Genomic DNA, 23,669 nt, shown 5'->3' with positions numbered 1-23,669 from the left:
CAACAGTTGGCAGCAACAACCATGCCATGTTCAAAGTCACTTAAATCCCCTTTCTTCCCCATTCTGATGCTCGCTTTGACTTGCAGCAGATCATCTTGACCATGTCTACATGCCTAAATGCATTGAGGTGCAGCCATGTGATTGGCTGATTGGAAATTTGCGTTAACAAGCAGTTGGACAGGTGTACCTAATAAAGTGGCCGGTGAGTGTATAAAACATTTGTATTTTGTTTTTGAAAATATTAGTATAAACTGTATGAAATAAGCATTTTTTCATGCAAAAACAAAAAGATTTAATTACAAATGACATTTAAATGACATTTTGCATTTATATACGAACATAAACTATATGAAAAAAAACAAGATGTCATTTATAGCTTTTTGTTTTTGCATAAAAACACAAATGTTCTATTTTTCATACAGTTTATGTTCATATATAAATGCAAAATGTCATTTAGAGTTTTTTGTGCATAAAATGACATTGTTTTGGACATTTTAAATACTTTTAGCAAACACAACAACAGTTTTTAAACTTCAGAAGACTTAAAAACATTTAGTTTCTCTAAATCAAATTTATTTTAAATGTAATTAGATCTAATAATAGCATTTTTAATAATTATAGATTTTTAAAAAATCATATTAGATACCATATCCAGTTCTAAAGCAAGGAAATATATGATTTAATGCATATTATAATATTAAACGGTTGAGAACAACACTTATAGGAGTGTAATTTAAATAAAAGTTATTTCACAGTTTTAATAAATGTTTGCACAGCTCAGAAGGAAGTTTTGCCAGCACACAAACTGTGAATGGGTCTTTGTTTTCCTCTGCCGTACAACGCAGAATAAACGCGCAATATATTTAGCTTATTATCTATATTTTATTATAACAGTGTTATATACTATAATAGTGAAGAGTATATGTTCGATATAATAGTGTTCCTGAATGAGCATATATAAATATATATATATATAAATATATATATATATATATATATATATATATATATATATATATATATATAGATATAGATATAGATATAGATATATAAAATAGTTAACAAATCCAATACAAATCTGGAATTTATTATTAATCTTTGTATCTATTCTATTATCAAAATTTCCACATATATACAAAAAATTGCCAAGTCACCCTCCCATGTAACAGTTTTATATTGATTTATGTTGATTTTTGAAAAAAGTTATTCTGTGAAACTGTTGAAAAGCAAAAACAATCTGAGATATGTATTTATTATTAGATATTGTTTAATTCCCGATAGTTTATAAAAACCACTGAAAGCATAGACACTATATGCTATGCTTTATATTGACTATATTTATTTGTTTAGCTTTCTGTTATTTGTATGTTCCAATATTTAAATATTAATTATGTAAATAATTAAATAATATTAATTATAATAAATGATATTTATCAATTATTATTGATATGTTTCAATAATTAAATTAATACAGCCGGTTGTTGTATAATGAGTGCGCGTCTCCGGCGGTTTTTACGGAAACGCGTCAACCCAAAATAAGCGTAACACAATACAGCTAAATTGTATGAAAATCAGCACATTTTTGTTATTTTATGAAGAAAAAGCGAATAAAGTGCAGAGAAACAGGCAGAACAATCATCACGCAATAAATAGGAGAATATAAAGCGCGTTTTGTTGAATATTGAGTGCGCACCTCCTGAGGTGTTTACAGTAAACGCGTCATTCACAGGTACTGCGGGAATCTGGAGGATCCAGTCAAACTCTGAGGAGAAAAAGCGATCAGAAACACATCAAACTGCTGGTTCAAAAGAAGAGAAGCGAGTGAAATCCTCACAGGACAAAATCTGAGCTCAACGCGACTTTATAATGAAACAGTGCGCATGTGCGAAATAGCGCAGTGTGTATGAGTGACTCCGGAGGTAATAAATCATCGATTAAATAAGCTGATCTTCAGACTTTCTCTTTCACACAGAAAAGGAGAAAGTGTTTGCAGGAAAAGTGTTCACTTCCGTGTTCACAAAGCACAGCTCATCCGGGAATCTGCTGAATAAGATGAAGATATGCTGAAGATGAAGATGGACAGCAGGAGCCTGAGGTCTGTCAGTCTATAATGCAATACAAGTAACGCGAGATATGTAATCAGATTACTTTTTCAAGTAAGAAGTAACGCAATGTAGTGAAGTATGCATTACTTTTTACTTCCAAAAATATCTTTACTCGCTTCAAATATCACTTTTGCTGTAAAAGTAATTAGTCTTATTTGCCAGAAATACAGATTTCTTTTATATTATTATAAAAAGCAAACCTCGCCCACATGATTAAATGATCCTTAAATAGCCCCTTTACCGTATTACAGTAAAGTCTATTCTGTTCTACAGTATTTACAACTCTTTGTTATTGAATGCTCCAGCATACTGTAATATTAACTATAGTGAACTGTTCAACTGTAATAAATACTGTAGTTTTTACTACAGTAAACTGGTGTATTGTAGTATAATCCACATAGTTATAATAGGTAAAAAATGTAGTTTCATAAAAGTTGTAATATATCCTATAGGTTAAAAAACAACAAAAAGGATTGCATCATTTGATTATTTTATGATAGTTGGTATCACTAGACATTTTAAATCACCACAACATATTGATTACTGTAGTTGTTGTGTTACCATAGCAGCTATAGAACCACCGATACATGATCAATTCATGTAGTTCTTGTGTTACCATAGCAACTTTGGACACATGTCAGGTACTTCTTCAAATGGAATGGCAGTGTACTTTATTACGTCTCATGGATTCATCGGTGTCACTGTACTTTAACAATAAAATGATTTAATTATATAAAGTACGACCTTATAATTAATATTATAAAAAATATTTTTGATTAAGAAAATGTAAACATAAATCCATATAAATGTGAAGTAAAATATGTTATTGTAAGAAAATAACAGTACTAAAATAATACACCTGAGAACAAATAATAGATTTAAAACACCAAAAACTGTCCGTGAGATATGCACAAGATGTATTAAATATCATGTTTTAACTACAATAGAGAGATGAGATCCAGCGGTACATATGAGATAGACTAGCTGAAGTAAAGCTGCTGTCAGCGGGGGAGGTGATGATGAAGTTCCTGCTGACAGGCTGGGGGTCAGAGTCCGCATAAGCAGAGGCACATCGCCAAAGACGCACTATTATGTGAATAAACTGCCGATTTAAGTTTAAAACAACTACATTCTCGCCTGAAAAACTCTTAAAACTTTATTTTGTAACACGACAGAGGAGTATTTTTAAAATCGTGCGGGTTTTCTCCTCTGCCATTAGCTTTTGCTGGTTGAGCTGCAATGCATTCTGGGATACCTGTGCTTCACAAGTTCGCACAAGTCACCTCTTGGTGCATCCTCAGCAAAAGGGGCGGAGCAAGTACACATCCGGGAACTTTATCTGTACTTGGTAAGATGTGAACTTTGAATTGAAACAGTACTTCAGCGACGGTTGATGACATTCCATGAGGACACAAGAACGCAAGTACTGACAAAAACGCATATTGAGAAACAGCCATGTAGTTCTTGTGTTTCCATAGCAACTCTAGAATAACCACAACAAAACAATTAAAATATTTAATGCTACCATAGCAACTGTAGAATCACCACAACAGATTGATTCGTATAGTCCCTGTGTTACCATAGCAACTGTAGAATCACCACAACAGATTGATTCATATAGTCCTTGTTTTACCATAGCAACTATAGAATCACCACAACAGATCAATTAATATAGTTCTGGGGTTACCATAGCAACTGTAGAATCACCACAACAGATCAATTAATATAGTTCTTGTGTTTCCATAGCAACTGTAGAATAACCACAACAAAACAATTGAAATATTTAGTGCTACCATAGCAACTGTAGAATCGCCACAAGAGATTGATTCATATAGTCCTTGTGTTACTATAGCAACTATAGAATCACCACAACAGATCAGTTAATATAGTTCTGGGGTTACCATAGCAACTGTAGAATCACCACAACAGATTAATTCATATAGTCCTTGTGTTACCATAGCAACTATAGAATCACCACGATAGATCAATAATATAGTTCTCGTGTTACCATAGCAACTGTAGAATCACCACAACAGGTTAATTCAAGTACTTTACTCTAGTGTGGTTCATGTGAGTAACTGAAGTAGCAGACTTAATTACTTAATGAAGTAATACAAGTGCTTTACTAAAGTAATTTCACCAACAATGGTGCTGTTCAGTGTATGTTGTTTAAGTGTTTGTGTTTTGTCAAAACTGCTAGAACACACTCTCCACATGCCAGATAAATAAGATTTGGACATCTGAGAATGTCTGTTTCTCTCCAGACAACAAGTCAGCAGAGTTGCCCAATACCCAAACCTTTTAAGCAGTATTCACCTGAATGAACAATCTCCTATCAATATAGGCCAGAGGAGAGCAGAAGCAGGAGACGAAGTAATGATGATAAAGAAAGAGCAAAGTTTATTGAAGAATCTTTGTTGCATATGATTCAATGCCAGAACAAATCCAACAAGTGTTATTATACCACAAGCAACAGCAATGGAAAATGACTGCTTCACAACATTGTCCTGTGACATTACAGACCTTGAGTTGCAGACATTCTCTTATCTCTTACTCATGAAAACAAGTGTCGCTTGAATCCACACAGTCATAAGATTATAACTATATGGAAAAAAGGAAGTAGTAATAAAGCAATAATTAAAGGAAAATAGTAATAATGAAATATAAAAACATAATAAAATGACAAATAATGATCAAATCATTAACTAGTAATCAATAAAATAATGATAATAATATAAATGACTAATGATCATAAATGAATTAAATTAATATAGATAATAATTAAGTGAAGAATAAATGAATGTAAAGATGAAAATAAAACACAGCACAAATAAATGGCTGCTTTCTTGAAGCCACACACACACATACAGTTGAAGCCAGAATTATTAGCCCTTGTGTGTATTTTTCCCCAATTTCTGTTTATTCAATTCAATTCAATTCACCTTTATTTGTATAGCGCTTATACAATGTAGATTGTGTCAAAGCAGCTTCACATAAAAGGTCACAGTAAATAGGAACAGTGTAGTTCAGTTTGTAGTGTTTAAGTTCAGTTCAGTTGAGCTCAGTTCAGTGTGGTTTAATAATCACTACTGAGAGTCCAAATACTGAAGAGCAAATCTAACGATGCGCAGCTCTACAGATCCCGAACCATGCAAGCCAGTGGCGACAGCGGAGAGGGAAAAAAAACTTCACTAAAGGCGGAAGTGAAGAAAAAAAACCTTGAGAGAAACCAGGCTCAGTTGGGCACGACCATTTTAATTTCTCTGCTGGCCAAACGTTTGTGCAGAGCTGTAGTCTCAGTGGCGGAGGCTGGAAGCTGGCCTCAGCGAAGACTCGTCTGTCTCTGGAGCGTCATAGGAATCAGTCTCATATTCTCCACTCCTCCATGACCATCACAGTAGCTGCTCAGGATTTGGCCAGGTCCAGGATATAAAAAACCTTGGGATCATCTCGTCGTTGGTCTTGGATCGAATCAGTGACTCTGCATAGTCTGAGGGCCTCGGGAAGAGCATCCCCAACTGTTTAACAGAAGATTTTTTTAGGGTAGTTACCCTAAAGTTAGGGTAATTAGGCAAGTTATTGTGTAACAGTGGTTTATTCTGGAGACAATCCAACACTAATATTGCTGAAGGGGGCTAATAATATTGACCTTAAAATGGCTTTAAAACAATTAAAAACTGCTTTTATTCTAACCGAAATAAAACAAATAAGACTTTCTCCAGAAGAACAAATATTAGAGGAAATACTGTGAAAAATTACTTGCTCTGTTAAACATCATTTGGGAAATATTTGAGAAAGAATAAACATTCATAGGAGGGCGAATAATTCTGACTTCAGCTGTAGGTTTCCCTTAAGGATTATCAGATCTTTAGTTCGATTCTTCAGAACTGACCTTCTCTGCTGTGTTTCTGCAGGAGTTTCTCAGCTCTGCTGCTCTTCCTCCAGTTCTGCTCATGTCTCTCAGATGGAGATCAGAAATCCAGACCAAACTTTGTGCTGATGATGGTGGACGATCTGGGCATTGGAGACATCGGCTGCTATGGGAACACCACCATCAGGTCAATCCTAATAAAACCATAACTTACTTTCTTAATCGTTTCCGTCTCGTATGTTGTGATTATATTCTTGTAACACAGTTAATTTCTAAGGATGAACAAACAAATACTCATTTTACACACACAGAACTGCATAAAAACTAAAATAGCAGAAATAAAGCAGTAGAACATCATGTGTTATTGATGCATACAGATCAAAGACATCACATTTTAGTGTCTGCATCAAATATTATTTACAGTATAAATAAACATTTATGCAGAATAAAATTTCTATCATTATTTTAATGAAAAATACCTATACTTATACTAATATACTTGTTGTAAAGTGATTAAAGCAGTGGTTTGAGTGATAGTGGCGAATAATGAAGATTATTAAGGTTTCAGATCACAGTTAATGAGTATTTTGGTCTTTCAGTGTGTCATTAATTAAATTAATAATTTTGTAAATATGATTAATGAGAGTTTTGAACAGAGTTTTTAAATTTTACCATGTTTTTACCATGGTATTACTGCATTTACCCTTTTCTGTTAATGATAATAATAATAATAAAGAAATTATAATGAATACAAATAAAAATAATGAAAAGTTTTGAATTTACTATGTTTTTACCATGGTATTATTACATTTATTCCTTTCTGTTAATAATAATAAAAAAAATAATAATAATAAGTGACGCGGTGGCGCAGTGGGTAGCACAATCGCCTCACAGCAAGAAGGTCACTGATTCGAGTCCCGGCTAGGTCAGTTGGGTCAATGCCTGTCAGTTCTCCCCGTTATGGCGTGGGTTTCTTCCGGGTGCTCCGGTTTCCTCAACAAGTCCAAAGACATGCGGTACAGGGGAATTGGGTGAGCTAAACTGTTCGTAGTGTATGTGTGTGAATGAGTGTGGGGGTGTTTCCCAGTGATGGGTTGCAGCTGGAAGGACATCTGCTGCGTAAAACATGTGCTGGATAAGTTGGTGGTTCAGTCCACTGTGGCAATCCCTGATTAATAAAGGGACTGAGCCGAAAAGAAAATGAATGAATGAATAATAATAAAGAAATTATAATGAATACAAATAAAAATATATATATTTTTTAATTTTACCATGTTTTTACCATGGTATTACTACATTTACCCCTTTCTGTTATTCTGTTAATAATAATAAATAATAATGAATAAAAACTGGGCTCGGTGCAGATGTGTGTTTAGGACAGTTTCTGCAGCTTCATTATGAACCCTGTGGTCAGCAAACACACCGAAATCTCTGCAAATACTCGCTTCACACACATGAGAAATATATCCACAGAAAGCTTGAAACCTCTAGTTTTAAATGAACCAACTACACCTGAAAACAAATGTTCTCTGGTTTTGTATTCTGTGTGAAAGGATTGTGAGCACTTTACTCATTTTAGCCCTTTTTTCATATAGACAAAACAATTGTGGCTGTAGAGCGCTCTAAATCTGGTTGTACTTGAGTCACTGATAATAAAGATCTCGGTAACACTTTATTTTGATGGTCCATTTGAGTATTAGTAGACTGAGACTTTGTAGATACTGCTGCTAAACAGACATTTAACTGAATATAAGTAACTTTGCAAGTACATGTCAACTCACACTAACCCTAACCTAACAGTCTACATATAATCTAATCAGAATTAGCATGTAGATGCAATGTCACTTAAATTCAACAAACGGACCATCAAAATCAAGTGTGACCAAGATCTCCTCTATTCTAATGATCTGTTGCTGATTTACTCACTGCTGTTGATTCTCAGCTCCAAGCTGACTCTGTAAATGTCTGTTTTCAGGACTCCAAACATCGACCGGCTGGCTTCAGACGGGGTGAAACTGACCCATCACCTGTCGGCTGCTCCGCTCTGCACACCCAGCAGAACCGCATTCATGACGGGCCGATACGCTCTGCGCGCCGGTCAGAGAATAAACACAGCACCTTGCAAACACAGCACATAAACACACCACCATCACATTAAGACTAATGTTATTCTGCCTGCAGTACACACACACTGAGGGAAGAAGAAATATACAATACTGATGAGTGATTCTAGAATTATGGGTACATTTAGTGTGTCAGTATATACACGTTCATATATGTGTGTGTGGACACACATTTATTTGTGTGTGCATGTGTGTTTCTATGTATTTATGTGTTCATGTATGCATCTAGATGTTCATGTGTGTGTGTGTGTGTGTGTGTGAATGTATTAATACGCGTTAATGTATGTATATGTGTGTCTGTGCATGTATGTACATACGTATTCATGTCTGTGTGTGTGTGGACATGGTCATGTATGTGTAGGTATGGGCAGCACAGGTCGTGTTCAGGTGATTTTGTTTCTGGCTGGATCTGGAGGTCTTCCTCCTAATGAAACCACCTTCGCTAAACTGCTGCAGAAGCAGGGCTACAGCACCGGCATTGTGGGTAAGAGACACACACACACCTCTTCAATGCCTGTCAGTGTTTTCTCCTCTTCAGTGTTTTCTCCTCCTCAGTGTGTTTATCAGTGTGTGTATGTTCTCTTCTTCAGCATTTATCCGTGTGTGTGTGTTTGGTCTTCAGGTAAGTGGCACCTGGGTGTGAACTGCGAGAGCCGCTCTGACCTCTGCCATCACCCTAATAATCACGGCTTTGACTTCTTCTATGGTCTGCCGTTCACGCTCTTCGTTGACTGTGCGGTGGGCGCGGGGTCCGGAGTGCTGCTGGACTATCAGGAGATGCTGCTGAACTCCTGTAAGCTGCTGCTGGTGTGTGTGCTGACTCTGCTGGCCCTCAGGGGCTCCGGGCTCCTGTACGCCAGCTGGAGGCTCCTTCTCCTCCTGTCCACCGCCGCTGCGATCTGCTTTCTGCTGTGGTTTGTGCCGTTCGGGCTGCTGCGCGTCTGGAACTGTGTGTTAATGAGGAACGGAGAGGTGGTGGAGCAGCCGATGAACTTGCAGACGCTCAACAGCAGACTCATGAAGGAAGCAGAGCAGTTCATGGAGAGGTGAGGAGCCGTGCTCGGATGTACACACGCGATCCAAACTAACATATTGATTTTGTTAGCTCACATTGCTAGTTTTGTGGTGAACAATTCATCTGTGCATGTCATTAACTAAAAAAAGAGTTTGCCCTTGCAATTGAAACCAGCACTTCCTGTTTGTTTTCAGTAAGTTCTCAAGGTGCGTCCCAAATTCGCATACTTATGCACTATTCTACGCCATTTTGTAGTATAAATAGTGCACACTGATAACTCTAAAAAGAATAGGTGCACTTTAAATACCCGGATGATGCACTCATTCAACCGGTAAAATGAAGTGTGTAATGCTGGACACTTCACGCACTCATTGACCACAGCTTTGCTCATGTAGCTATCGAGTAGATGGAGCTATTGAGCGCTCATGTTGGATTTAGGGATGCTCATTTCCTTTAATTTTGCCAACCGTCAACCACCGCTCGTTAACCGAATATTAACGGTAACTGGTCAGATTAATATTCATTCATTCATTCATTTTCTTTTTGGCTTATTCTCTTTATTAATCCGGGGTTGCCACAGCGGAATGAACCGCCAACTTATCCAGCACGTTTTTACGCAGCGGATGCCTTTCCAGCCGCAACCCATCTCTGGGAACAGATTAATATTAAATTATTTAATTAAAAATAATAATTAGACGGCACAATAGCCTAGTGGTTAGCGCGTCGACATATGGTGCAGTAGCACGTCAGGGCGTCCCGAGTTCGAATCCTGGCTCGAGGACATTTCCCTACCACCCTCTCTCTTTCTCTCTCTCCAACTTCGCTTTCTGTCTAAATACTGTCCTATAAAATAAAGGCCAAAAATAAATCTTTAAAAATAATAATAATAATTAACTTGTCTATTTTGTGTCTGACACATTAAATATTGCATTTTAAAATGCTGCTTTATTTGAACATGCAAACATATCAACAACAGAGCATCTTCACGCACCTGCAGTGTTTACATCAGCATAGAATAGAAGAACTAAACTAAATAAAGAGAATAAAATAAACAGGCCTGCCCTTAGATATGGTTCATTTAAATGCCGAACATCTCATTTAAACACTGACTGAATTCTGTTTAAGAAACGGCATATAGGCTGTGCTTTCCCCTTCATATGTTTTTTTTCCATCAAATAAAAATATCAGGCTACCTCAAATGGATCACTCCATGGGAAATATGCATTTAATTAATGCTCCGCTCTAATTCTTATATCACAAACCTCTGTCAACATTTTTAATAAGCAATTAAAGATTAACAGTTATATCTTGAACATCTGATTTTACCTTATGCTTATGTGTTTTTATTTCCTCTCTCATTCGCAGTTTATGTGCGCGTGCTGCATGTGATGAGAGACAATGACAAAGCTCATATGTTGACTTTTTGTAAAGTAGAGGCTACTATAGTATATAACAATTGTGTTGTTTACATACGATATTGCATTAATTTGCATACATGTGTTATAAGCTGTAAAATGAAAGCCTCAGTTATGCAAAAATCAAGAAAATCTTTAGATTTGTTTGATTGGTGGATTAGGCTATTTTAAAAATAAATATTTTATAAGAATTATTAATAACTGTAATTGTTCAAGTGAAAAAAGCTTAGTTTGTTGGTTGTACACTAAATTATCAAAACAATAGACTATTTGTTGAGTTTATGACGCAGATCCAAGACAGAGGCGATTAGCATCAGTGCTAGTTTGACATCAACTCGTCTGTGTCAAACTGTGGCCAGCAATATCCTTTAGTCATTTTGCTTCTTTGGCGAAATACGTCTGTAGGCACGTGTGGATGCACCACGTGTTACCTTCCTGCAAATTAACAGATATGTGTTGCACATTTAGGGGCCGATCATACTGAACGCACTTTTACGTTCCAAAAACGCGAGGCGGACCTCACTGCCTTTTTGTTGACAATAAAAAAAGAAGCGCCGTGCTCTTTTTTATGTCATCAGGCGATGACTGAATCACCTGACCCGTATTGTGTGCGAGTGTTGCTGTCGCTGTTGTTATAATTGTCATTTTTATAATACTGCGATATTCAAGATCTGTAAAGTCATACAGCTCTGGATAACTTGAAACAGCGTCCACTAGTCTCTCCTCTGTCTTCAAAAGTTCTCCGTAGTGGTCTTGACAACACAAACACTGCTGTCCCCTCAATGAAAACCCTGCCTCTGCTTTCATTTGATTGAAGAATGAAAAAGACGCAACTGATGTAACGCGAGGCACGCAGGGCGCACAAGCCGCCTGCAAAACATTCACGGCCATTAGTAAATGGTTCAAGGGATGCACCTCTCACCGCAAAACTCGCGTTCGCTGTTATCAGCACATCGATCCCCTGTGCAGCCAAACTTTTAAAATATATAAAATAATATTTTAAAATCATTTAACTGATACCATTAGTGGGTTAAAAATACACCCTTTAGGTTAACGGTTAACCGGTTATTTTCAGCATTCCTACTTGGATTTCTTTATTTCGGATTGTAAAAGCAAAATTCTCCTACGAGAGTGATTATGTCACCTCCCGATGGTGAATGTGGTTATACTCATGGCAGGTATTATTTGGTACCTTGGTCACTTATTTCACTAATTTGGCAATCGGCAAACATCATCAGGGAAATGTTTTGAATTTAAAAAAAAAGACATTAGTATTCCATTTGGGACGACACTACATACACATACTATGCTGTTGAGTGTGTAAGTGCATAAGTGTATAGTGTGCCATTTGGGACGCAGCTACAGATTACGTCAGTCTGAGGTATTGGGTGTAGCTAACATACTTAGACACACCCCTCCAGCTGTCAGTTTTGACATTACTATGACAACAAACAGAAATGGCATGGAGGAGGAGTCTGTTAAGTAGTAATAACTCTCCTCAAACCCTTTTCACCATCTGTCTGAATGAAACGCCTACTTTACTACATCCAATCAGCTCGCAGTAGAAAAAACAAGCCACGCCCACCGTTTTCTTATTTAATATTCTGTTTCTCAAGGAACTGCGTCACAATACGATAATATGAAATTTGAAACAATGCGAAAAAACATGTCGCAGCTTCCGGTTCATGCAGACTTTAATATATTTATGCCTGTGTTCACTGAGCAATACGGTACGATTCTTTTTTTTTTTTTTTGTCTGTTTCTACTGTCAAAAGGTACCAACAAGCGAACTGTATCGTACCATTTTTTGGGTACCCTTTCCAAAGTGTACCAGCACAACAGCACGGTACCAAAAGGGTGGAGCTAGATGCACAGCTGAACGCTATTGGTTTACAGAGAAACATCACTAGCGCGATCAACAAGCCGGGGGAATGAAAACACAGGAAGTGCCATTTTAAAGACATTACACAATAATAATACTTATAATGAGCCATGGTTGACCCGATCTCAAACAAACCTTGTCATCTTCTTGTGTCAAACAGCCACATGCAGAGAAGACCAGAATCTGCCGCATGTCCTGTTGTTGTTTTTGAGGCCAAATAAAAGTGCGAGTTGTTTCACTTTTTCTTTTGTGCGCTCACGGTGCATCTATAGTTGAAATAACGAACTTGTCGGCGCCAATAGCCTAGTGGTAAAGTGTGCCGACATATAGCACTGAGATGCTCACGGCGACCTGAGTTCGATTCCCGGCTCGAGGTCCTTTGCCGATCTTTCCCCTGTCATATTTGAGAAAAGTAATTATTTTTGTATTTAAATTTACATTTTAATTCATTCATTCATTTTCCTTCAGCTTAGTCTCTATTTCAGAGGTCGCCACAGCAGAATGAACAAATGTATTCCTGTCTCAACTCCACTGTCCTATCAAATAACCCCTAAAATATAATAAAAAAAGAAATAACGAACTTGAGCTGATGATGATAATAACATGCGCGTGATTATTGAAGTGCAGATTCTCACTATCTTTCAGAAATGCACAATCGTGAGAGAGAAGCACGAAAAAACAAATGAACAAATGATTCGTTCAGCAACCTAAAACACAAATAAACGAATAATTTAACTATTATCATCGCCTTTTGGATTGTTATTATGAATTCGGAATGATTGAGGTTACTTACCAGCAAGAGGTTACATGTGCTGGTGAAGATTAAAGATAGAGATGAGAGGCTTGCACTGCCTGTAGGCTATATGTTGCGTATTGTTTTTGAACCCAAATAAGGACTGAATGTACATTTTGGGTAAGTTTTCTGTAATTGGTAACATTTCAGAGACTGTAAGGGTCTGTATGTGTTCATATATGTCTTATTTATTTATTTATTTTATACAATTGTAGACATTACAGTCAGCTATTTGGTATTATCCTTGATCTGCAGTTGTAATCAAATCCTGTTCATAGAAAGATTAGTAATGAACATTTATACTCAAGTGTTTATGTGAATAAAGCATCTGTTTTGTGAGTGACCCATACCGTACCGTACTGAACTGAATCACTCAGTGCAAACGAGGCATAAGTAAGCCTTTAGTAACCTCGGGAGCAGATTGATACACACCCTGATCCTCCTTCATGTGATTTGTGATGTCAGACACAGAGACGGGCCGTTCCTGCTGTTCCTGTCGTTCCCGCAGGTTCACACTCCGCTGTTGGTCACCGAAGGCTTCGCTGGGAAAAGCAGACATGGGCTTTATGGAGACAACGTGGAGGAGGTGGACTGGATGGTCGGTGAGTGACTCTAATCTGTAATAATCATCAGAATCAGGCTGTAATCTGGCTAAAGGGGGCATGGCTACTGCTCTAATGTGATTGGTGGATGGCAAAACAGGCTCATGAATATTTAATTTTATATATGCATATACAGTACTGTGCAAAGGTCTTAGGCCACCACCAGCTTTGGGAGGCTAAGACTTTTGCTCAAATCTAACTATCTAAAGATATGGAGCAAGTGCAGAGTCATTACTAGGGCCAGATGGAATCTGCAGACATTTTTTGCTGTTTCTGCTGAGAATTTTTTTAAAATCTGCTGATTTATGCAGAACTATTTTGGGAGTATCATTACTAAAAACTTAATATATGAAATAAAAATAATACCGTTTTAACTTTTATTGAATGTTTACAATGCAAATCTAGGGTAACGCGGTGGCACAGTGGGTGACGCTGTGGCCTCACAGCAAGAAGGTTGCTGGTTCGAGTCTCGGCTGGGTCAGTTGGCGTGTCTGTGTGGAGTTTGCATGTTCTCCCCGTGTTGGTGTGTGTTTCCTCCGCGTGCTCCGGTTTCCCCCACAGTCCAAACACATGCGCTATAGGGGAATTGATGAACTAAATTGGCCGTACTGTATGAGTGTGAATGAGACTGTGTAAGGGTGTTTCCCAGTGATTGTTTGCACCTGGAAGGGCATCCGCTACATAAAACATAATCTGGATAAGTTGGTGGTTCATTCCGCTGTGGCGACCCTTGATTAATAAAAGGATTAAGCCGAAAAGAAAATGAATGAATGAATGCAAATCCAATTAGATCTACTTATTTGGTAAACAAAGCATGTCTCACATATAATATATCACTTAAAGACAGAAAATATTACTTTACAAACTGTATTGCCAATAAATCATATGAACAATTTTATATTAGTCAATAATATTACTGAAATTAATTAAAAAAAAACCTGAATAAATATTAATTTACACACATTTGCACAAGTAAATAAATAGACTCGAAGGGCTAAAAATCTGGGAATTTGCAGATTTCTGCATGCGCAGATTCTGTGTGGGCCTAGTCATTACTTTTGTGTGAACTGTACCTTTAATATACAAACAGAAAACATGGGAAATATGGACACAATAAGGGCGTCATGGTGGCGCAATTGGTAGCACAATCACCTCACAGCAAGAAGGTCACTGCTTCGAGCCTCAGCTGGGTCAGTTGGCATTTCTGTGTGGAGTTTGCATGTTCTCCCCGTGTTGGTGTGAGTTTCCTCCAGTTACTCTGGTTTCCCCCACACTCTAGACACATTTGCTATAGGGGAATTAGGTGAGCTAAATTTTCCATAGTGAGTGAGTGTGTATGGATGTTTCCCAGTACTGGGTTGAAGCTGTGATACACTGCGTAAAACATATGCTGGATAAGTTGGTGGTTCATTCCACTGTGGCGACCCCTGATTAATAAAAGGACTAAGCCAAAAAGAAAATGAATGAATGAATGAATGAACACAATATTCAGAACAAAATTACTTCTGGAATCAAAAGACTAGCATCAAAAGTCTGTGTTAACCTGACCTTTGTAGCACCATCAACAGCTTGACCCTATTTTGTTGAGTCTTTTCTGAAATCATGTGCTATTTAATATGAAGCATCTTTTAGCATTTCTAAGAGTTCTTCCTTAGATTTATCATGCTCTATCTTTCTTTTTCTATGCAGGTGGATCTCTCACTGCCTATCAAACTCAGTTCCTCGAGGGCCGCAGCTCTGCATAGTTTAGCTCCAACCACTCCCAAATCACACCTGGTTAATAGTCTCTAGTAGTCTTGAATATATTGATTAGTTGGAATAGCTGTGTTTGATAAGGGTTGGAGCAAAACTGCAGAGCTGCGGCCCTCCGGGAATCAAGTTTGAGACCTATGCTATACACACTGTATATAATATATAATAATAATATATAAAAATTGTGTATTTTTTTAAGCAAATTCATTCATTTACTCATTATTCATTCACTTATTCATTGACCTATTCATTGACTCACTCATTTACATGCTTGCTCACTCATTCATTCAGTCATTCATTCACTCACACATTCATTCATTCACTCATTTATTCATATGGAGCTATTAAACTCACCCGATGAATACTTTCTGTAACATCATTCAGCCCTGACACTAAATAGCCAAATCAGCATCACATCATGAACTCACTGTATCAATATAATAATCTCAGGAGGCCTGATTTATGATCCTCTGTGTGTCCAGTGTGACTTACAGTAGTTGTGTTGTGTCTGAGTGCAGGTAGAGTAGTGGACACCATCGACAAGCTGGGTCTGACGGAGAAAACCCTGCTGTATTTCACCTCCGACCATGGCGGAGGCATCGAGGAGGGTCCGAGTGGAGGCTGGAACGGGATATATCGAGGTACAGTCTGCTTAAAGACACAGCAAGAGTCAAAATCTCCATCATCTGTCTGTATTTCAGACTCACAGTCATCATTCAAATCCTCCCTCATGAAGCCAGTACAGAGAGACTGAAACTGCAGTTTATTCACTGGCCACTAGAGGTCAGCTCCAAGTGGAGTAAATCGCCATAGACTGCCATGTTAAAATGTCCAAATTAACAGCAGCAAAAAGGGTGTTTAAAACCTGGTACAAACATGGTTTTGGTGTTTATAGCTAATGCTATCCTACATGACAACTGTGAGGGGGTGAATTTGCTTATAACTCATCAGATTAATTTATATTAGGCTTTAAAATTCTGCATAATTAGGGGCGTGGTCACTTGAGTGACAGGCCTCTGCTGCTCACGGAAATGTCACTTAAATTCTAGATGCTGAACTTGGCATATGTATCGTATTTATGCTTTACTTTTATGTGGCTTTACAGTCAGTTGCCTTTTGGGATTATTTACTACATTTATCAGATAATAATTTATTAATATATGTAAAAACTAGCCTCCATTATTATTCCGGTGAGTTTTATTCTTATATCATTTTATTAATGAATGTATTTGTTTTACTTATTTATCATTTATGATTTTTCTTAGAGCTGTAATGCACTCCAGGGTCTGACAGATTGATTAGCTGTAGGCTGTAGAACAGTCGTCTGAAACGTTTTCATAGTGCCATGCCTGGATTTCATCAATAGCCTTGCATTTACTAACACAGGCTATATTTAAAGTATTTGAATGTAATTAGCATTTTCCTCCTGTAGAAAAACATCCTAGGAACAATGTTTAGTTGCAAGAGCTTGATTAGCTGCTTCAGGTGTGTTAGATTAGCGTTGGAGCTAAACTCTACAGGACATCGGCCCTCCAGGACTGAGTGTGGACACCCCTTATCTAAACAAAATATAATCAGGCATCTCTAGCTCCGCCCATACCCCGCCTCTTTGCACTTTTTGGTTACCCAGTTGTTGACAAGATGACAACGGTTGGCTCTGCCTTCTTTACACTTCATTTGTACTCTCCAGAAACCTACAGGTGACATCATGGACACTGCATCCATGTTTATTACTGTCTATAGAAGTGCAGAAGGAGCCGTGTTCAGCTGCAGTGTACAGTATATGATTTTTGTGGTTTACCGAGCGTCTGGTGTCCAGGTGGTAAAGCCATGGGCGGCTGGGATGGAGGGATCCGTGTGCCGGGTATATTCCGCTGGCCCGGGCGTCTCGCTGCTGGAAGAGAAGTGGCAGAACCCACCAGCCTGATGGATGTTTTTCCCACAGTGGTAAAGCTGGCCGGAGGAGAGCTGCCGAAAGACAGGTTATAAACACACACACCTGCACACATAATACACACTCACTCAAACAACACTCAGTGTTCAGCTGGTGCTGCAGAAAACACATCATAACCCTTTGAGAACTTCATGCTTTGCAAATAATACATACTATAGTCTTATATATATATATACACACACATCATAAACTCTGTGGCATGCTAGGGCTGCAACAACTAATTGATTAAATCAATAAAAATCAATTACCAAATGGTTGGCAACAAATTTCATAATCGATTCGTTGTGTCGTGCGACGTGGAGGCGTTTGATTATTTAAAAAAATTTTTTAAAAAAAATCACAAGTTCAGAGCGGAGTGAACACGGTCTCTCGTGCACTGATGCAGAGTTTAGCACCTCATAGACGGGGATGAGGAGGAAGGGAGTTCAACAGCAGGAGGGTAAATCACTACAGAATCCTGCTTCTGTTCCATTATGATGTGAGGAATGTAAAGTCCCTGGTGCTGCTGTTTACTCTTTATCCAGCTTGACAAGTTAGCGTTAGCTAGTTACCCTTATTAAAGCGGCAACTGAAAAATTCAAGCTGAGCTTTGGTGCGTTGGCTGGCTCTGAGCCAGAGAAAGACTTGTCATATCACAGTTATGCAGTGTTTTAACCACCCAATGCTTATTTTATGAATTAGACGTGTAAATACACACAAACACTAGTAAAACAATACATTTAGAGTCTGTAAAACACACAAGAAAGTCTAACAATCCATTCAAATCTGATTTGCTGATGTGTTTTATTCATATCAGATGCACACAGTGAAAGTAAATATAAAGTTAAAGGTATTCTTCTCTAAGTTCACCAGCCACCTGCATGTATTTGGGGAGTAACTGATGATCTTATGTGCTGAATCCTGCGTGTTCCTCTTTTATGAATGAGGCAAACGCGCGGCCGCAAGTAAACATGGCGACGTCCATCTCACGTTATAGATCACGATCATTTATACTTCTTTTAAACAACACAATACACTCACTTACATGTTTATGTGAACTGGAATATCAGGTAGTTGATGACATGATGAGCAAGAGTGTGAATATGTTGAATTAAACAGGGAAAATAAATTAAAGGGAATCATACAGCGCTATTGTGACTGCGGTGTCACGTGACAAACATGACGCGTCACCATGGAAACATTACGGGTGAACATTCTAAAATAACGGTCTCCTAAACAAACTGACTCCCGGGTCCAGATAGAAGATATGAAACTCAGCAGTGAAAGAGTTCATAACAGTAGTGAAGCTGCGCTGGGAGAGTTTGCACTGCAAGACTAAAGACTATACGGTTTTTAATCACTCGCCTTTTTTGATCATTCATTTCTCCAAAATCTTAAATCAAGATTACTAGACAATAAAAATGGCAGGTGAAAATTAAGTGATGAACTTCTGATTATTTCTCATTAAGATTATTTCTCTTACTCCATTGGCAAATATTTTGGCTTGTTTTAAGTAAACAATCACTTAATTTTGAGGTGTTTTTTCAGAAAACAAAACGTAATTTCTTATGCTCTGTCATGTGTTTATGTATCTTGATAAAAACTTTTTATTTTTTATTATTTTTTTTTATTATTATCATTATAACAGCTCAGGGATGTTCAAGAAGCAACATGTTTGTGCACTTTCTAAAGATTCTAGTTCTGTGTTTGTTTGTTTTTTAAATCAGATTAATCGATTAATCGGGAAAAAATAAAATAAATAAATAATCGACAGATTAATCGATTATTAAAATAATCGTTAGTTGCAGCCCTAGGGGCATGCACTTAAAGCTGATTTATACTTCTGCGTTGAGTGATTGGCCTGACCCACGGCACGTACCTTGCTCGTAGCCATGCATTTATACTTCTGCGCGTTGTTTGTGTTGCTCTGCAATCACACTTCCGAAACACTAGGGGGCAGTAGGTTATCTGTGTCGAGTATTTTTGTGGGTGTTTTGTTTTTTCTGAACGCTACCTTAATGTACAAGTGACATGTACAAACTCAAACTCACTCATTTAGAGGCGGGAACCGGCGGACGTGTAACAAATTCTTCATCATAAGGTAAACACAAAACAAAAGTTTCCATCTGGAACTCCTTCACAGGACTCTTGTAAACACTCGCTCCAACGGGTTCATGGCTCTCAGCACCACCTAAATCGTCACAGCTACCAAGCAGACCAATCACAGAGCTTGCGCTATGCGTCGTTGTGACATGTTACATTTTTTGAGAGGTATGCATCAGCGTTGGCGTCAGCCACGGCGAGGGCTATGCAACCGCGCGAAGGCTGCGCCGGACTATACATGTGCACTTGATGCAGAAGTATGAATCAGCCTTTAGAAACACCCATCAAACATTACCCTAACAACACCCGGCAAAAAAACATCCCAACTTGACCCAAACAACGTCCTATGTGTGTGTGATGTGATGTGTGTATTTGTTTGTGTGTGTAGGCTCCTGGATGGTCATGATCTGATGCCGCTGTTAGAGGGCAGCAGCAGCCGCTCTCAGCATGAGTTTATGTTCCACTACTGCGGCATGTATCTGAACGCTGTACGCTGGCACCCACAGAACAGTGAGTGACACACACACACACACACACTATACACTAGGGTAGGGTATCGTCAGAATTGTATAAATTCCAATTTCGATTCTGCTTAACGATTTCGATTTTTATCGATTCCCAGTTTTGATTCCAATATAAAAATAAAAAAATTACAAATGCTTGGAGCACACTCTTGCATCATACCGTTATGCATTGTGTGTGTGCGCTTAACTAAAGAGATAGGTCTTTAATCTAGTTTTGAATTGGGAGAGTGTGTCTGCGCCTCGGACGTTATCAGGAAGGCTATTCCAGAGTTTAGGAGCTATAAATGAGAAGGCTCGACCTCCTTTACTCGACTTTGCTATTCTAGGTACTACCAGAAGCCCTGAGTTTTGAGATCTTAAAGAGCGAGTTGGATTGTAGCGAGACAGAAGATTGGTTAGATAAACAGGAGCTCGATTATTTAAAGCTTTATAGGTAAGAAGCAATATTTTAAATTCAATACGAAACTTAACAGGCAGCCAGTGTAAGGAGGATAAAATTGGGGTGATGTGATCAAATTTTCTAGACCTGGTAAGAACTCTGGCAGCTGCATTTTGTACTAATTGAAGTTTGTTAATAGAGGATGCTGGACAGCCCTCAAACAGAGCGCTACTGTAATCCAGCCTAGAGGTCATAAAAGCATGAACTAGCTTTACACAAACGCACATACAGACTCAATACACACACACACACACACACACACACACACTCAAACACGGATACAGAAAACACACACTCACTATACACACACAAATATACAGACTCAATACACACACACATACGACACAGACAGACTGACTGTACAAAGACACAGACTCAATATACATGTACATACAAAGACTCACTATACACACACAGACACAGATATAGATTCAATATATATATATATATATATATACACACACACTTTCTCTCTCTCTGTGACTGCTCCTCTTCGTCAGGCTCCTCCATATATAAGGTAGTGTTCTTCAGCCCAATGTTTTCCCCTGAAACCCAGACACATAAATATGCACACACACACGCACACACACACACACACACACACACACACACTCTCACACACACACACTCTCAGTATGTTATTGAGATTATTGTTCCTCCCCCTCGTCAGGCTCCTCCATCTATAAGGTGGTGTTCTTCAGCCCAGTGTTCTCCCCCGAGGGCTCCAGCGGCTGCTTCAGCACGGGCGTCTGCATGTGTCACACACCGCATGTGACGTACCACACCCCCCCGCTGGTGTTCCGCATCAGCAGCGACCCGTCCGAGAGGGTCCCGCTGACGGAGCGGACAGAGCCGCGGGTCCCGGAGGTCCTGCAGAGGGTGAAGCATGCAGTGGAGGAGCACAGGAGGAGTCTGACCCCCACAGAGATGCAGCTCACCTGGAGGAAGACGCTCTGGAGACCCTGGCTGCAGCCCTGCTGTGGGACATTCCCATACTGCACCTGTACTGAGGAGGAGCACACACACACAATGATGGATGAGGACGCACACACACACTAACACACACTGCTGTGGGAAACTCCCATACTGCACCTGTGCTGATGAGGTGGAGCAACTACACTAATGCACGAGGACACACACACACACTGATAGATGAGTTGGCACGCACATGCACATACACATGCACATATAATGAGTTTTGCACAGAATATATAGATAATGCAGGAGAGGACATTGGGATGTTTTGAAGAATAGTGTTGGAGATTTAGCTCCCCTTTAATCTTCTCATATTTATGAAAAACATTTGAAGTGCTAAAGCAGCTGTATCCTTTAAAAAAGACGTGAGAGTGTCATGAGAAACTGAATTGGAAATGTCATTATTTTAATATAGTCAGTCGTGAACTGAGGTGGGCCGGTCTAAGGCTTGAAACTCCAGGGCTTTAAAGGAGTCCCACTCCGGCTCTGATCCAGTGTGATACCCAATTCAACAGCAGCGCTTCCCACACATAAGACTTTACCTCAGCAGCCCGGTTCTGTGTGTGTGAGAAACAGAAAACTACAGACTAGGATGCTCTGCTGCTGCAGACCCACAGAGACGCGCTGGACACCTGTTCTGACTTTGGTAGTAGCTTTGAGAAGAGCGCGAGGACACACGGAGAAGAAAAGCCTTTTACTAAATAGACTGATCCAGCTCATTATTTAGTGACAACACATCCTCCTTTTCCCCGACATGTCCTCTATTTGGGACTTAAATATACATTCAGCCAGGATTTCTAAATCGCCTAACATGTCCCGGATTCTGCTTTCATTTTCTACAGCTTCTACAGCGCCACACGATACAATTTCGCATTATCAAACTCTAGTGTGACTGCAGCTTGAAGCTGCGCTCACACTGGGCTTTTCCTCCCATAGACTTCCATTCATACGCACGTGAATGCATCAGACTGTAAACGCAGGGTCATGCGTTAAGTTTTGCAGTTCGCTGCAGTGCAAAGTTCAAGCTTGGTGAACTCTGACCTGCGAAATCGCATCACTTGACTGCGTGAGACCAATCGAGGATCAAAACAGGACCTCTCTGAACAGAAATTTAAAATATGGAGCAATCGCTCGCTTTATTAATGTCTAATCATGTTTAATCCCGCCCCTTTTCACAGCGCCGCACGACAGAATTTCACATTATCAAACTCTAGTGTGACCACAACTTAAGAGCTTGATTAGCTTGCTCAGGTGTGTTTGATTAGGGTTGGAGCTAAACTCTGCAGGACACCGGCCCTCCAGGAACAAGTTTGGTGACCCCTGGGTTACAGCATACCAGCATTTATTATTATTATTATTATATAGTGTGCACCCATCTGAAAGTACTGCTTAAAACATAATCCACAACTCTGATCATATTTTCTACTGTAATCATGTTTGTGGCCATACAGTGAAGTAACGCAGTGAGAACTCATTTACAGGATTTGATAGTGTTGGTAAAAACACGGTAATCCTGTTAGATGACGTCGCATTACTGCAGCGTTCACACCTCATTATCTGTTCAATTCAGTTTCTTTTATTGCTTACTGTATGTTGGAAATCATTTAGCTTTTGATACTGTAAACCAGGGGTCACCAAACTTGTTCCTGGAGGGCCGGTGTCCTGCAGATTTTAGCTCCAACTCTAATCAAACACACCTGAACGAGCTAATCAAGCTTACTAGGTATACTTGAAACACCAAGGCAGGTGTGTTGAGGCAAGTTGGAGCTAAACCCTGCAGGGACACCGGCCCTCCAGGACCAAGATTGGTGACCCCTGCTGTAAAACATTCCTTCATCAGGAATAACAGTGAGACGATATTAATCACAGTGAGACGATATTAATAACAGTGAGACGATATTAATAACAGTGAGACGATATTAATCACAGTGAGACGATATTAATCACAGTGAGACGATATTAATAACAGTGAGACGATATTAATCACAGTGAGACGATATTAATCACAGTGAGACGATATTAATAACAGTGAGACGATATTAATCACAGTGAGACGATATTAATAACAGTGAGACGATATTAATCACAGTGAGACGATATTAATCACAGTGAGACGATATTAATCACAGTGAGACGA

General features: G+C 38.8%; 1 protein-coding gene across 1 annotated transcript; it reads left to right on the top strand.

Annotated features, from left to right (window-relative positions):
- The first annotated feature begins 1,728 nt into the window (after positions 1 to 1,728).
- Positions 1,729 to 23,409, top strand: arsh (arylsulfatase H). The gene is made up of 10 exons (XM_056466008.1): positions 1,729 to 2,095; positions 6,020 to 6,163; positions 7,952 to 8,073; positions 8,461 to 8,583; positions 8,722 to 9,145; positions 13,670 to 13,806; positions 16,077 to 16,199; positions 17,378 to 17,540; positions 19,983 to 20,104; positions 21,228 to 23,409. The coding sequence occupies exons 1-10, from the start codon at positions 2,061 to 2,063 to the stop codon at positions 21,614 to 21,616; spliced, it is 1,782 nt and encodes a 593-aa protein (XP_056321983.1). The 5' UTR covers positions 1,729 to 2,060; the 3' UTR covers positions 21,617 to 23,409.
- Positions 23,410 to 23,669: the final 260 nt, after the last annotated feature.

This window comes from Danio aesculapii, chromosome 9 (assembly GCF_903798145.1).
Source record: "Danio aesculapii chromosome 9, fDanAes4.1, whole genome shotgun sequence".
NCBI classification, from domain to species: Eukaryota; Metazoa; Chordata; class Actinopteri; order Cypriniformes; family Danionidae; genus Danio; species Danio aesculapii.
This window is presented reverse-complemented; position numbering and strand designations above follow the sequence as displayed.

Excerpts from the sequence above, each read along its gene's own strand:
- arsh (XM_056466008.1), top strand. The coding sequence starts at position 2,061 with ATGCTGAAGATGAAGATGGACAGCAGGAGCCTGAG. Across the intron at positions 9,146-13,669 it reads GCAGAGCAGTTCATGGAGAG|ACACAGAGACGGGCCGTTCC; the intron begins GTGAGGAGCCGT and ends TTGTGATGTCAG. Across the intron at positions 20,105-21,227 it reads ACGCTGGCACCCACAGAACA|GCTCCTCCATCTATAAGGTG; the intron begins GTGAGTGACACA and ends CCCCCTCGTCAG.